Raw genomic sequence first — 16,496 nt, forward strand, 5'->3', positions numbered from 1 at the left:
GATGAAAACCGAGATGCCACTTGAATTACATTACACGATCACACAATAAAGATGGAAATAGTAGTTATAATGTTCGTTTGACAACTTTTATGAGTACTGTTGCTGATTGTATTCAATTTATTTGATTTGTTTGATTATATCCTCTAAACATTGTTAATTAGCTTATTGAGAACTCTGATGAGGACCCATTGCCAAAGCATGTGAGTGAAAATAGTTTATCAATAACATTGCGAAAAATTGTATATATTTCTAATCCTGTTGATAATATATGGTAATTTGAAATGTAAGAAGTGTTTACATGCTTTATAAAAACAAACAGATTTGATAAATGAATCATATGTTAGTTAGTTTCCAAAAATTAGATATTTTGATGTGACTACTCCCTGGCCGATTTTTCGGCTTATGGTGTCAGGGGACTGGTCACATCTTGGCCGATTTTTCGGCCTACAGTGTTGAATAGGTTAAAAACCAGAAATAATTTATCTCCACCTCTGTATCCAGTGTATCTTATATCCATTCTATGTCATATTTACACATGATCCATTAGCTACCACAGGTATGTTTTCAGCGGCATTTGATTATCATGTCGCTACAAATAGCCATCCCATCAAATAAGGTAATGAAGGAGAGGAATTAGTTACTGGCAGGAGCAGGAAGAGGTGGTGGTGATGTCATGAAACACAGCTGTGGTAATGATTAGGGCAGGGGTATATTCATAACAGACTAGATATATGTCATGGTCAGTCACATATGATCAGTGTGAGAAATAGTTTCCAAATTTTGCAAGCCAGTTGATCTAGTAATGCCTGAAAGTTACTATCTCACACATTACTCTGAAATCTGAATGTAGACATGGGTTACAACATGAAGCTCATTGATGATCATTTCTATCAGGCCATAATCTTACACGATTTGAAAACGTATTATAATTTAACAAATCCAGTGATGATTTACAAAATAACCCCATGAAAATTCACTAGCCAGATGAGTCAGTGACTGTGATGATTTACTGGTCCAAATGGATTTCTGCAATCAGTGTCTATTTAGCACACTGGTATAGATGTATGTGCACCAGACGTTAAATACCTTGTTGACCAAACTGATAAACGATGTTGTCCCCATGCATGATTATACACTATGACACAAACACTACTTTATCTTCTGGGGCAGGGGGATAGAGTAATGGTTAAAGCGTTCAATTCACCATATGGGAACAACAGATGAAGCCCATTGCTAGCGTTTCCTTCATGATATTGCGGGAATATTGCTAAAAGCGGCAATAAGCAAGTAAGCAACAAGATGTTAGTTGAGTTTGTTTACAGAAGCAGGATGCTTATTACACTATGTATGGTATATCAAGTAGTGAGTTTAGATTTACGCCACACTCAACAATATTCCAGCTGTATGTCAGTGGTCTGTAAATAATTGAATCAGGATAAGACAATCCAGAGATCAACATCAAGAGCACCAATCCTCACAACTGGGAACAGATGACATGTGTCAACTAAGTCAGTGAGACAGACCACCCAATCCCATTAGTCTCTTCATACGACAGGCATGGGTTATTAAAGACAATTCTAACCCAGACCTTCACGGGTTACTGTTCTTAAGGTGTCTCTCGGCTGATAGTGTTGCAACTACCTTGATCGTTGGACTGTTGCTCATAGTATCAGTCACAGGTTTGGTTTATTTACAACCTTTGTCAAATGTTGCTGGGTGTAGCGTTAAACAGCAATGCAGGCATGGGTTGATGAAGACCTATTCTACCCCAGATTCTCACCTACAGAGACAGACAAACTCTGTAAATCAAACACAGACACATACATTTTCTGTACATGAAAAACATATTACTTTTGTATGAATCTAGTTGACTGACACTTAGCCTATGAGTTATAACATGCTGGGAGCTATCTGGGCCGATGTTCTACATACACAGTTTCAGTAATAACCTAGTAAGATGGAATTTATTGGAATTCAAAGTAACGTAAAATATTATGAACACTTTCAAATTTAAGAAAAAGAAAACCTTAAACAAAAATCATGAATATTTATTTCTAGTGATCATGAATAACGAATAGAACTCATGAAGGTATATGGATTGATTTAAAGAATTTACAAGTGAATTGTAACAGCCCTCACAAAGATCTGTCTGGAACATAAAATCATCTGCTTACACTAAAGGCTGCTGTAGTGTTCAACTATCTTCCTAAACACCTCATTTGAGGAACTTTGGAGTCTGAAGGTTGGACCACAAATAATTGACTCTCAAATACATGATAAAGACACTGAGCATAAAGCATGATGCTAGCAACACAAGATAAAAAATCTTACTACCATTTTCATCACGTCAGAAAACCGATCTCCAACAAATTGGCACCTACAGGATTATAAATACTCCTCATACAAGCGTGTCATGGCACTGTAAATATTGAAATGGCATGGTTAAATAATGTTCTTGGTGCCCTTATGTATGTTTAATTTTTTTAAGACATAACCAGGAGGTAAAATTTTGTTCTTTAAAAGCCAAAAGCCATGTTAATATTTACTGGGCTATTTATTGAAAAGTAATAAAAAGAAAAGATAACTCTACATTATCATCATTGCAAAATTTAATGGCTACATATGGAGCAGATATGAAATGAAATCCAAGTTTATTTGCAGTCTGAAACCATGAGTGGAAATTATCTAGTAGTCCATGGACAAGTAAGACACCATTGTTTGACTGCCTGAAATGAAAACTGATTTGTCCCTAGCGTCGGGCGATGGGATATCTTAACCCCTACATAAGTCACCTGAAGTCATTTAACCCCAAAACACTTATTTCTTTCACAAACTGAATGCATTGCTTATATGAACATTCATAAACCTGTTTCTATATTCAACAATAAATTTCAAATGATCATTGTCACTTATTCTAAAAGTACATATGAGCACACTCTGAAAGGCATACATAAAATATTCATCTGGTGCCCTAAGGCACACTTAGAAAAAAAAGTATTTCTATCCCTGACCTAGTTTCAAGTGGTAGCCAACAAGGAAATGTGACAAGTTTAATTAAATTTTCTGGTATCAAACAGAAGGACTATAAACATGGCAGTGGTAGATATTACATATGCCATCAGGTCCTGTCATAACCGTACTGTGAAATGTCAAAATGGTGAAGGGGATCCCTTGATACAAATACCACAGCAACAAATATCTTGGCCCCCTACCCTTCATTCTGATTACGGCCTAAATTTTTCATGGTATGACCTGTTGGCAAGGTTATGCCATAAAAAATTAAAGGTTTCCCATGAGTTCACCCTGACCAATGCTTTTGGTTTAGTTTTGGCTTTTGCTAAAGACACTTCTAAGTTCCAAAATTAATCTGGATTGTCTGTATATTAAATGAAGAGTTATCTTTCCCTTCTCAATATGGGCTTATGCTTGTTACGCTGAAGATCCGGGTTTGATTCCCCATTTGGATACAGTGTTTGGAGCCAATATCTGGTATGGATGTCACGATACACAAGTTTCATGAATTGATATGTATCACAATACCCATGTCACGATTCAATATGTATCACAATACCTATTTTCAGGCATGATTGTGTCAATTACTTATACTTAGAACATTCATATTTCATATTTTATAAATGTCCATGAAAAGATCAACATGTTTTATTCTCAGAGATCCAAAAGTTCTAATTTCTCATTTTTGTGCATGAAAAATAATCACGTATAATTCTCATAACATAAAAAACATGACACAATAGCAAAATTTAAACAATAGATAACACATTTAAACCAATACTTTAAAAACTAAATATAAATACAGTTTTGAATCTATTGATAATTACTAATTATATCATCTTAGAAAATGTATTGATGATGTTTCGTCGCATCCAAAATATCTGGTATCCCTTGCTGAGATATTGTTGGAACATTGCTAAAAGCGGCATAAAACACGACTCCCTCACTCTTTTCTAAATTGTCATCTGGAATCATTTTAAGGATAGTGTTAAAACCAAAACTTTCATTTGGACATTTTGTAAATAGGTTTCAGATATTAATCACCTTCCTTTAAGCCTAAGTTAAGGGTATGGAGTGTTCATGCTCTAAATCATATTGAAAAACAATCAATCAATATCCCAGACATGTAACTCATCTCAAGCTCAGGCTTCAGCGAATATTGATGACCGATGCCAACTGTGGCACAATACATCATCTTAGAGGCTTGAACAAATACTGAGCACATGTCTAGAACTAATACTTACAGAAACATCAACCTTTTCAGATGACAGGTGTTGAGAAGAATATCCCACGCTACAGATGAGTGAGTGAGTGAGTTTAGTTTTACGCCACACTCAGCAATATTCCAGCTGTATGGCGGCAGTCTGTAAATAATCGAGTCTGGACCAGACAATCCAGTGATCAACAACATGACCATCAATCTGCGCAATTGGGAACCGATGACATGTGCCAACCAAGTCAGCAAGCCTGACCACCCGATCCCAATAGTGGCCTCCTACGACAAGCACAGTCACCTTTTATGGCAAGCATGGGTTGCTGAAGGCCTATTTTACCCTGGGACCTTCACAGGTCCCCACAGATGAGGTTGGATGCATCAAACATGCCTTATATCATCAAGGTCTCTTGTTAATATTCATAGACAAATTCAGACAATACAATGTCAACCCAGTATTAAGGTAACACAATATCTGTCATAAACAGACGCATTAGCCAGCAGTCTATAGCTGATATCCTGCAGTGGCCATACTTTCAGTCTTGGTCAAATGCACAAAACATACATTTAACTAGTTTGTGTTTAATCTGTGGCTGAGAACAAATGCAGGATATCTAATTTCAACACTGTTCTGCTGCTCCCTGTAAATGGGGAATGGATCTATTTACCTGGATGTACGTTAGGATTTTTTGTCAAAGTTTTCTGAAACCATTTTGAGTTTTGTTGTCAGATAGCTTTGCATGTTTGTACAATACAAGTTGTGTTTACAATACCAAAAAACATTACTGTTACTCAGTGGGATTCGGTTTAACAGGCTCTGAAAAGTATTCAGTTGCATCATGCAGATCGACAGCTAAAAGTGATGGTATCATTTATGAGTTTGATGAAATCCACAAACATGGATATGGAGCTCACTCAGGATATATAACATGATGAAAAGTTTCCTTCACAACAAAGGGATGCAACTCTCTACAAAACAACAAAAAATTACAAACAAGGAGTAAGTCAATGTACCAATATACAGACACTACAAAATGAATGGTCAGAATGTCATCTACCACATAACTGTCACTTAGCAGACTGAGGTCTCTAGAAAATCAATGCACCATGTAACATGAAAACCAGATGTTGGACGAGAAGGCCATTTATTTTTTCTTCCAGACTATACCTCTTAAAACCCTTAAGCGTTTTAAATGATCATGATAGTATTATACATTATACAATCATTAAGAAATTTTATATTGTCTTGTCCTGGGATCAAAGGTGGTTGAGCTCCTTTTCAAATTCTTACGGATCACTCGTCCATTCTATTTTATGTCACAATCGCTACCCGATAAATGCTTCCTGTTCAATAAGTGTTATTACTGCGATAACCTCATAATGCATCCTGAATTCTGGGATGCAAATTGCACTATCCCATTAGCCAAGTCAGCATGACTAATGTCAATGCTATACCAAGGGCAAGTAGAATTTCAGGCTCTTTAGGGTACTCCATACATTTCAATATTCAGGCTGCTTGACGTTCATATCTTAGAGTTAGAACCAAAATATGCAATGGTGTAAATTGGATTGTGGAAATAGCAAGCATTAGGCAGGTCTTCTAGCTACCATGAACACCATAGGTAGCCAGCAGTCAGTTTAGTATTACCCTGCCTTTAGCAACATTCCAACAATTGCTGACATGAACTCCACACTTCGTACCCTTGTCGGGAATTGAACTTGGGTCTTTGGCATGGCAAGCAAACGTTTCAACCATTTGCTGACCCCACTGCCTCAGGAAGCCAGGAAGCCAAGCTAGTTGTAAGAAAAATACCAATTGTTCATGATAACATCAATGTCAGATCGATTATTTATAGGCAGCTGTAATTGAGCTTAGTACTGAGAGTGCTGCAACAATAAAAAATACCTTCAAAACTAAGGACTGAGGTGACTAAGTTCTGTCACAATTTAAAAAATATTGACACTCTATCATTGTGACCTACATTCAAGGATATGGAGATAATTATCTAACATATACACCATAAAAAATAAGGACAGGAATCTTAATTCTGCTGACACAATTTGACACTCTATCACTTAACAGGATCTTCATTCAAGGATATGCAGATAAATTATCAAACTAATGTCACACGAACAAAGAAATCTCACCTAAATCCCTGCCTGATTATCTTCTGCTGTGTAACACCTTCTGTCATATCACACAAAATATAGATCCTCAGTCTGGGCAGAATATTACGTTGTGTAACAGATTGTCTCAGCTCACACTTGCTCAGTTTACATAGTGACAATACAAATATCGCCACTGCTTGCTATTTATCTATCGCTATCAGCCAAGTAACCAGTATTAGTGCTTCAATTAGTCCATTTTGTTATAGACAAAAGAGTGTTTAGTCAATCACTTAACAAATTTCAAAATGGAGGTAAATCAATCATTCCTCAGGCAATTATTATCTTATGGTATTTCCTCTGTCATCAACTTGGAATGCCACCTCGATATAACAACACCAGCCTGTCACATGCCACCATAGTACCATGCTTCAGTCTTATAATGAGGGATTTAGGGAAGCATGTTTTTTCTGTCTTTTCACAAAAGTGTAATTCTCTTAAGGCTTGTTCCTTGATATTTTAAATAGGTCTGAAGTGTTTAAGATGTTCTAGACTAGAGGTGTTCTGATTAATTTAAATAATCAAATTCCCAACACTATTCTTGACTGATAAGTATAAAGATACTTGAGGCTCGTCCTAGTCAAAGATGGATACAACACCATGATATCATGCTGAACTAGAATATCTTAACAGAAATCAGACCAGGCATTTTTCAACATATAAATACACAATGACCCTTAGAAAGTGGTCAAATGTAACATGTTATACTTGGGATTACACAACACAGTTTCAAGCCCACCAAGGATTCGAACCTGCACTTTCAGACTGAGGCACCAGAGTGCAAGCACACAAGTCTGACATCTAGCACCCTCAGCCACCTCAGCTTTGACAAAAGTGGAGTCTATAAAATGTGTGATCCTGACTACAATTGTCACGGGCAGACATGCCTTTTTGAAAAAGGCATGTGTACATGCATGCAAGTGTGACTCGCCTCCCCAACCCTCGTCCCCTCTTTCTGGATCTGTCTATGTGTATCCGTTCATGTGTCATTGGAATAATTTCATTGCAACAAACATAATACTGTCCTACCACTTGTTTTCAGCATTGAAGTGTACCATGTGTGTAGTGTGTATGTATCCTGTTAAATCAATGTTACATCATGTCAAGACATTGTTTGTTGTTACTTCCTACACATAGGGGCAAACAGGGGTCAGCATATTATTCTCTCAGTTCCTTAGAAGTATGTTTAAAAACATATTAAACATATATCTCTAAAACCATTTTCATACCAGAATCTTAAAACAGCCATGTGAGCACTTTCAATTATTCATATCATAGCAATATCAGAAATAAGAGTGAAACATTATCATGATTATATATATGACACACAACATACTCAGCAAATCACAACAAGTTGCATGAACTCTGCTGACTATACAAGCCATCAGCTATTTCAAATCATGACCTGAAAATGTTAGATAACTTAACTGAGCAAATAGCTTCACGTCTGCACTGAAATGTTAGCTTCAACATAAAATTCAAATGAGGAAGAGTACTGCCAGTAATCATCTCACAGTGGAAGTAACTTGGTTACACAAACATAAACACTACCTTCACAAATGTCAGCTCGTGCTAGCTTTGCTGTGTAGCATGCTACAACTCAGACACACAGGATTCAGACAGCTGAGGAACTACAAGCACAGCCAAATGATGGCTGACAACTGACGAGTCGGAGACAAGGATGGGCCCACTGACAACACTGACTCACCTCTCTTACCTGATTTCATTCAATAAACTACACAACTAGCCTGTCAGAATGTCCCATTGCACCTGATTTCACTCAATAAACTATATGGCCAATCTGTCAGAATGTCCCATAATACACAATTTCATTAAAAAACTACACAACCAGACGTTGAGAATGTCACACAGTACTTGATCTCAATCAATATACAACAACCCTAGACAGACTTAACATCACATAGTACCTAATCTGAGTCAAAATAACATCAACAGTCAACCAAAGTGTCCAGTAAGTAGGCTCTTGAGATGTACTTGTCCCCAAGTCTCATAAAGTTCAGTAACAATCACTGTGATCAGGAACCTGTTGCAATGCTACATCCCAGTGCAAGAAGAAGCTGCATGTCACTTTGACAAGGCAAAGAATTCCCTGGGTCGAAGTCTGTACAGACTTCTAGACTTCCTCAACGTCTTCAAAATCAGATTCTTTACTATATCATACTTTAAAACATAAAAATCAGACAATGTCTAGTTCAGGGTAAATCAGCAGTCAGTGTCTTCTTAATCGCTGCAATTCCAACATTTCATGTTAACCACTGAGAAAAGACTGTTAAACTGTGCACATGGTATAATATGTGGCTCCTATATTGAAATGAAACCTCTCTCTCTCAAAAGATGAAAGCCCCAGAGCACAGATGTAACAGTCAGCAATGCCCTCAGATACTTCTGTCCTGCAGCTCAGAAACATCAGGCTATAGTCCATAAAAAATATATGTAGCACAAGCTATATTTATTTAATTAAAAAAGCCTGTTTATGATCATATTCAAAACACAAAAAATTGATACCATGTTTCGCTTTTTTCAGGAACTCAGAAGCTTCAGGCCTGATCTGCAGATGAGACAGTTCACCCATCTGTCAGGTCTTCATGCAGAGAGGTATGATATCAAAGTAAGACATGTCGTATACATCATGAAATAACATTGGGACTTTCTTAGCTTTCAAGTCACAAATATAAGAAAACAATGCCACTTTAATCTGTTCACAATAGACATTTAGCAGTGTATACCCTTTATTGCAAAGTAATGGATCACATATGACCTCACTGTGGAAACATGTTGATGTAACCTTATTTACATGGAATCACTGTTGACACTTACACATCTCTCAGAACTACTCACAAAATATGAAGTAAACATTCACTGGCATAAAGCCATCCACATTATAAAAAGGCAAGGATATTGGGAGCTGTTCAGTTGTAAACCCCATAAACTGGCGGTGCTTCTAACTCCATTTCACATTCGACACCCATGCTGTCTACACCACATTACAACAATGGCGATAGCTGCCAACACTGCTCATTACAGCATATAACCTTTACTCTTAGTAGAGTCTTACATTGAGCAACGAGTTACAAAAGGTTTTACCAAATTGTTTCATTTGAATACATCAAGCCCCATATTATTCTGGGCAATGCTCAGCTGAAATAATTAACCCATGATCACTGTAAATAATCAGATCCCCCATTTTCACTTTGCTGATATATCACTGAAAATGTCAACCCTAAACAAATGAATATTCCACCTATTGCAAACTTAACAAATGAGTCTGCTGACCAGAGTAAAGTAAAAGCTAGACTTGTTCCTAGTGTTCCACTAGTGTGATAAACGTGATATTTTCAGATTTCAACATCTTGACAGCTTTGGGCAATGGGACACTTATCAGCATGGTCTACAGAGACTAAGTGCATAATATGGTTCACTATATGCTAACCAAGCAACAAGCAGATCCTGACAAGCCAAGGGACTTAACTCTGGGATATACACAACATACACAATAAATGTAATTTCAATTTGGCTGGCAGCCCAAACCATAGATGCCTGACTTCGATATATTTATAAGTATGACTTATGTATATAAGATATAAGAAAGGTGTGTCAGAAAAAAAAATGGCAACCTCGCTCTGCTTGGCTCGGCTTCTGTCTAACAAACACTTCCATTGCTTTGACCGTTGAATAAATTGCACTCACCTGACCTTGGCATAAAATCTTGCATATCACTAATCTGGTGATTTTATTCCCATTATAGCTTTCAATAATTATGCTGTCCATTCTCACATGAACTTATGACTTATGCTCATAAATAAACAAATCTCAGGCAAAAAAATCCACACCGAATTGTCGAACGAGTCTCTGTCTGGATAGCATCTTCTATTATTCCCAGCTGTTTTAACCTGGAATACTATCGAATCAGAGACAAAGCTTATTCCCACTGGTCTGACAATGCAGCGAAATGATCAGGCTCAGCTACTTATGACCCCAACAGTGAGGTTGATTGCTCCCTACATCAATCACTGGTTTTGTCTGGTCCTGAATGAAAGTTGTTGTCAACAGTAGGAACAACACTAACTGAAGCATGTCAGAAAATGAAATGCAAATCCACTTCATGCCCACGTAACAATTGACAATGAGTCAGACATATGAGCAATAGACTGAAATTCTATCAATGTTCATTTTCAGTAATTTCACAAACATATTTGAAGTTGGATTTTTTTCAAAATGTTGAAAGCTGTATAACAAAGAAGTGTTGTGTTCAAGTAGGCAGAAATGCTGGCAAACTACCAATAATCTAATCTCTGCTATAACATAGGCACTTCATTAATTCATTAAAGGCATGTAATAGTAAAGGGTGTACGTCTTTAACACACGGCATTGATTGCATCTGACAGTTTGGTATCTGTGGAGTTGATTACTTCAGTCTGGAGAGAATGTTTTAGCACCAGCACAACACGCTGCGGGATCCTTCAGCATATATCACACTTCCATACAAGAATTCATTACATATTGCCATATCCTGACTGGACTGGCCACATTTCTGTTTCCCTTCAGTGAAATATTCAAGGGCACCCAAATATAACACCATGTAATTCATTCTACTGGACCAGATGAAGTTTACAGCATTGGTACCACTGATCAAATGTTGCTATTGTTATATCTTTTGCAAATTTGGAAAAAAATATTATTTGGTTTTATGCAATTGGGATATGATGTGTCAACCAAGTCAGCGAGCCTATTAAACTTGATCCTGTTAGTTGCCTCTTACGAAAAGCATGGGTTGCTAAAAACCAATTCTAAGATCTGCAGTATTGTAGTGTGGTACAGAAGCAAAGGAAAAGGAGCGAGGGAGTTTGGTTCAACATTGCTTTTTTCAGAAATATTCCAGCAATATCGTGGCAATGGACAAGAGAAATGGTTTTCATGCATTGTACCCATGTGAGGAATTGAACTGGGGTTTTTGGTGTGACAAGCAAACGCTTAAGCCTCTAGGCCCCCCCCAAAAAAAGGCCATTCCTGAAGTCTCTTCTTGAGGCAATATTAAGACAGATGTCTCCAACACACATCCTTTTCTTCTGGTGTGTATTGCAGACTGCTATCAAGCACAGGGCCAAGACAAAAGGTAATCATGATCATGTGACAGTGCAGTCTTCTCAGACACTCTGACAGTCCTGAACAACAGTTAGCATCACATTCCCATGCTCTGTCAACAGAACCCCAAGGGCACTGACCCACCAGAACCCTCTAATTATGATGACCACTATCAGTGAGGCATGATGGTCAATAACAGATGGAGGATCAGGTCAATGCGTTTCTCTAATGACCACTTATTATTAATGCATAGATTTACTATTCAGGATGTTAACAATCATAAATGGAGCTAATTTTCCAGACCATTACTCTCGCTGAGAAGCTGTTTGTTTTGCCTGTTTGTGTAATGCTGCTCTCAGAAATATTCCATCAATATGACGACTGTTCGTAAATAACCAAATGCAGATCAAACAGACTTGAGATCAATATTATATGCAATGATTCACAGTCAAGATATGATCAAAAACATTAACAAGTCTCAGCACTCATTTTGTCTTATCCACAAATCTGGATTTTTTTAAGTCATTAGTTAGGAGATAAACATCATGTGTTGGCCAATTTCCGGGTGTTATTGAGTATTTGAAGCATGGGAATGCATTTGGAACCGACGGCGTCAGCCGGAGGTTTCAAATGAAATATTCCCATGCTTCAAATACTCAATAACACCCGGAAATTGGCCAACACATGATGTTTATCGACATTGTAAACACAAAAGTAAACCAAAGGGGTTTTACTGTCTGCACTCGTTTACATCGAATACGGACACAGCAGTGAAGTGTCATCAGCTGGCCGTTTCAGCTGGTTCTCATGGTAGCATCTGGAGTTGCTCATTTGTGACGTCATTCTAACTTTACGTCACAATATGATTTGAATGACGTCACCACTGTTGATGACACAACAAAACAATTGTTTACGTGTCAATACGCGGTGAATAGTCTTTCAGTTTCCGGGAATCTAATACCATTTGATCATGTTTTTCAACCAATCAGATTACAGAACACAGTAACTTTTGGTTTACAATAAGTGTTAACATGGATATGGTGCATTCTGGGATTGGAAAAAATGGTGGTCGATAGCATGAGCAGCAATCCATACCACTCAGACATTTGACACATCAGACAGACTGCATGTTGTAACCACCATATCTTCTATGGACAACATTGTCCCTATCATGAGTAACAACTAAATAATTCATTTTTTAAATCTTTTGTCATTGTTTCATCCCATACTCCACAATATTCCAGCAGTATGACAAAAATGGTCAATATATAAATGAATCTGGACCAGACAATCCACTGACAGACATAATGAGCACCAATCAGCATAAGGGTATAGGACGTTCAAAGACAATGGAGACAAGTCTGATCACTCGAATGTGTTTGTCAGCTCATGAACAATCATCATTATCATGATCATTATCAATCACCCCAACTGAACATAATGATGTGACACAAACCCTGCCTGTCTCACAATTCCTTACACAAAGTAATCAGAATGATTTTATTCAGATACAACTAACTTGGTTTTGAAACCAAGATGGTAAAATCATATCCAAATATGATAACATTTTGCAATTCTGACGTCAGCAAACACTTAAAAAATATATGACGAATCAAGGATTAATTTAGATTCTAAATGAAGGATATTACATTGCATTTTAAAGTTGTGTTCAAACAATAAAACAAAACTACACATGAAAATTTCTCCTTCTTTTGGGGTACTATTCTCAGTAATATACAGACTACTTACGCCATGTCATAAAATTAAGTTAAACATGATTAGTGGTTGCATCAGTTGGGGATACAATTCCAATTTTGAAATTTTCATGACATTTATTGCAGGCTTGGGGCTGTATATCCGCCAGAAATATGAATATTGCAACAGAAAACCAAGTATCGTTTTATCACTCTTTACATTGTTTCAGATTGCTTATTACCATACTACTCTTCTGCAACAGTTGTTAAAGCAAAGATATCAGTTGGATGTGACAGTTGTCCATCACTGACTCTACTCTAAGTTAGTCTAAGCCTCAAGTGCAAGTAATTCTTGAAGTTTTCAATGACAACAAAATATCACACAATCCTCATGGCTATTACCAACATTTCTTCGTGAGTTAACGTGATTGAAGTTGTCATTTAGAAATCAAGTGAAAACTGTTTTGGTGTCAAATAGTTTAATGATTTCAGAATAACATACTAAAAGAATGGCAAGGGCACCTTTCAACATCAATTCCACAATGTCTCATCATAGATCTGAGTTGAGTGGGCAATAACAAGAGTCAGTTTGACCACTGCACGAAATGAGTCATCGCCTCTGAACATGGCTCCATCAACCTGCTTGAATTATCTGGACCAACAAAGCCATAAACAATGCTATCTACAAAACGGAAACAAATTAAACGTAAATAAAGAACATCGTGGAAAGGAGAAACACCCCTTTCTGAATAAAAACCAAACATTATAAAGTGGGTATCGGAGATGAACATAGGCCTCCTGATAGAACTCGCATATCTTAATGAAACAGGGTATGACAATATTGCCGACGTTTTCATCCTTACCTGATGTAACGCTTCCTGATTCAAACCTGAAGCTCTGAACAGTTCTAAAGCTTTGATTCCACTTATTTTCCCAGAAACATCAGTATCACAGGTTTGAAATAATTCTCCATAAAATCGCTGCTCTTGATCACTGAGCTTCAGGCCCTCCATCTTACATCTCTTGCACGTCTTATGTCAACATACGAATGATTTTATGTATTCTGCAACTAATCCTCCAGAAAGACAGTTTTTGCATAGTTCTGATACTCCAAATATGACATTCACATCAACACGATGGATAACTCGGGAAATCTGTCACAGTCGACTCCATCTTTAATTGATTTCTCGGTCAATGCCATACGCAATGTCCTCACTAAAATATCTCAGATTTAATAAAACTGTCATCATTCATAAATCCATCATTCAGCACTTATAATTATCTTGTATTTTGCTAACAAATAGGTTTTGTTAAAAGCATATTCAAAATATGATATAATCGAATACAAGTATCTGCCAGTTTGGTGTAGAAAATATAGACAGAGTACATCGCGTTTCACATGGATTAATTTGGGTTAATTTTGGATAATTATTTCAATTAACATACACTGAAAACTTAATACATTCCAAAAGATGCTAGAGATTTGTGTATAATGATGATTCGCAATTGTTCTAGAAAAAGCTTTCCGTGAAATAGCTTTCTCCACCGGCAAATTATACAAACTACCTTCCTTCAACTGTTTTCATTTGTATTCAGCATACGCGACAGCAGGTGAGCAGTCAGGCAAATTCGCTTCAAACTTACCTTTAATTCATTATCACTTTGTTGCATGTAAATGAAGATTTTTAGAAGAAAGAAAACAATACGCCATTTTCACCAGGAATGTGTGAAATAGAAATTCGAGGGTACTAAGTGTGGGTGAAACATAACGGGTAAAGTGAAATAAATAATCATATTACACGCGAATGGCACTTAGAAGTTGGTGTGATGAACTACGAGTGAAATTTTGTTGACATACAAATTTATAATTAAGTAATAAAGATTGTATCCACAGAACGTCCCCGAGTGGAATAACCGAATAACGTCCAATCAAGTAATAATTGGCGTTATTCTTGATCTCTTGGCGAAGTTGCCATACCAAAATGTATCTGTAAACTATAGCCATTGAGTGAATGGGTTGGGTTTTATGCCGCTTTTAGCAATATTCTAGCAACATCACGCTGGGGATACCTGAAGTAGGCTTCACACATTGTCCTCATATAGGGAATCGAACCCGGTCAGTCTCGGTATCTCAGTATTTCAGTAATATTTCGCAATACTGTGATATTTATTTATTTATTTATTTATTTACTTACTTACTTACTTACTCACTCACTCACTCACTCACTCACTCACTCACTCACTCACTCACTCACTCACTCACTCACTCACTCACTCACTCACTCACTCACTCACTCACTCACTCACTCACTCACTCACTCACTCACTCACTCACTCACTTACTTACTTATTTATTTATTTATTTATTTATGTGTGTGTGTGTGTGTATGCTGTTGTATTTTTTTTTATACGTATAGTGGAGAACATTTAGGTCTTTTAAACAAATTCTGACAAGTTTCAGCGTGTCACGCTGGTCTTAAGATGATTAGTACGTGCTCTGGGGTGTGGGTTCGAATCCCAGGTAAGACCTAATATATCACGTGAAACAGTATGCGTTCGCTTACCTATACATTAATCACAAACATGCTTATAACATATTGACGGATATTGTTTAGATTTTAAGCGGCCAGTTGCAATATGTTTCAGCCGACATGCACATGACCAACGGCGGCCATAAGGCGTTGTCATGCAAAAGTGGTCCCTCCTTCTAAGTACTTGATGAAGAACGAAGAATAAACTCTGAAACGTCGTATAAAGAATAAATAGTTGTTTTCCATGAAAACGCGCCATGTATTCGTGGTCCCCAAGAGTTATTTCATAACTTTAGTAACATTTCCATGGTAATACGTACTAATAATATTGTGATGTTGACCAAATATAACAGATTAATGTACTACTCCCCTTGGACTGCTTTGTAAAGTGACATTTTGGGGGGAAACTCTTTGTTTGATCTGAATTCCACATTTCAGCCATTTTAAAGACGATGCAATTATGTGTAAAAACCTTTGAGAGTAAGTTATAATTTACGCCCTTTTAGCAATAGTCCCAAAACAACCGGGCAGTGGACTCCACTTTATTGACTTCACACGTGAATCCATGTGAGGAATCGAACCTAGGTTTTATACGACACGATCGAACGCTGTAATCGCTGTGCCTCATCGTCTCTACCAGAATCTGTGTTCAGTCAAGCTGAAACATCATCGAACATTTCAATCAATTTTGAAATGAGTCATTCAATCACAATGCTCACTGCCTGAAAACGTCATTGATTTATGTGACAGATTCACTGATTCTGGAAACATAATGCC

The 16,496-nt window shown here is 37.1% G+C and overlaps 1 protein-coding gene across 6 annotated transcripts in view; it reads right to left on the reverse strand.

Annotated features, from left to right (window-relative positions):
* LOC137286913 (ralBP1-associated Eps domain-containing protein 1-like) overlaps positions 1 to 14,369 on the reverse strand; it is an 85,796-nt gene extending 71,427 nt beyond the window's left edge. For all 6 annotated transcript variants that reach the window (XM_067818940.1, XM_067818939.1, XM_067818941.1 and 3 more), the window contains exon 1: positions 14,052 to 14,369. In XM_067818940.1, the coding sequence (XP_067675041.1) occupies positions 14,052 to 14,201 (150 nt within the window). In that variant the 5' untranslated portion in view covers positions 14,202 to 14,369. The remainder of the gene's footprint in view (positions 1 to 14,051) is intronic.
* Between the last annotated feature and the right edge of the window lie 2,127 nt (positions 14,370 to 16,496).

Source organism: Haliotis asinina, chromosome 6, assembly GCF_037392515.1.
Source record: "Haliotis asinina isolate JCU_RB_2024 chromosome 6, JCU_Hal_asi_v2, whole genome shotgun sequence".
Taxonomy (NCBI): Eukaryota; Metazoa; Mollusca; class Gastropoda; order Lepetellida; family Haliotidae; genus Haliotis; species Haliotis asinina.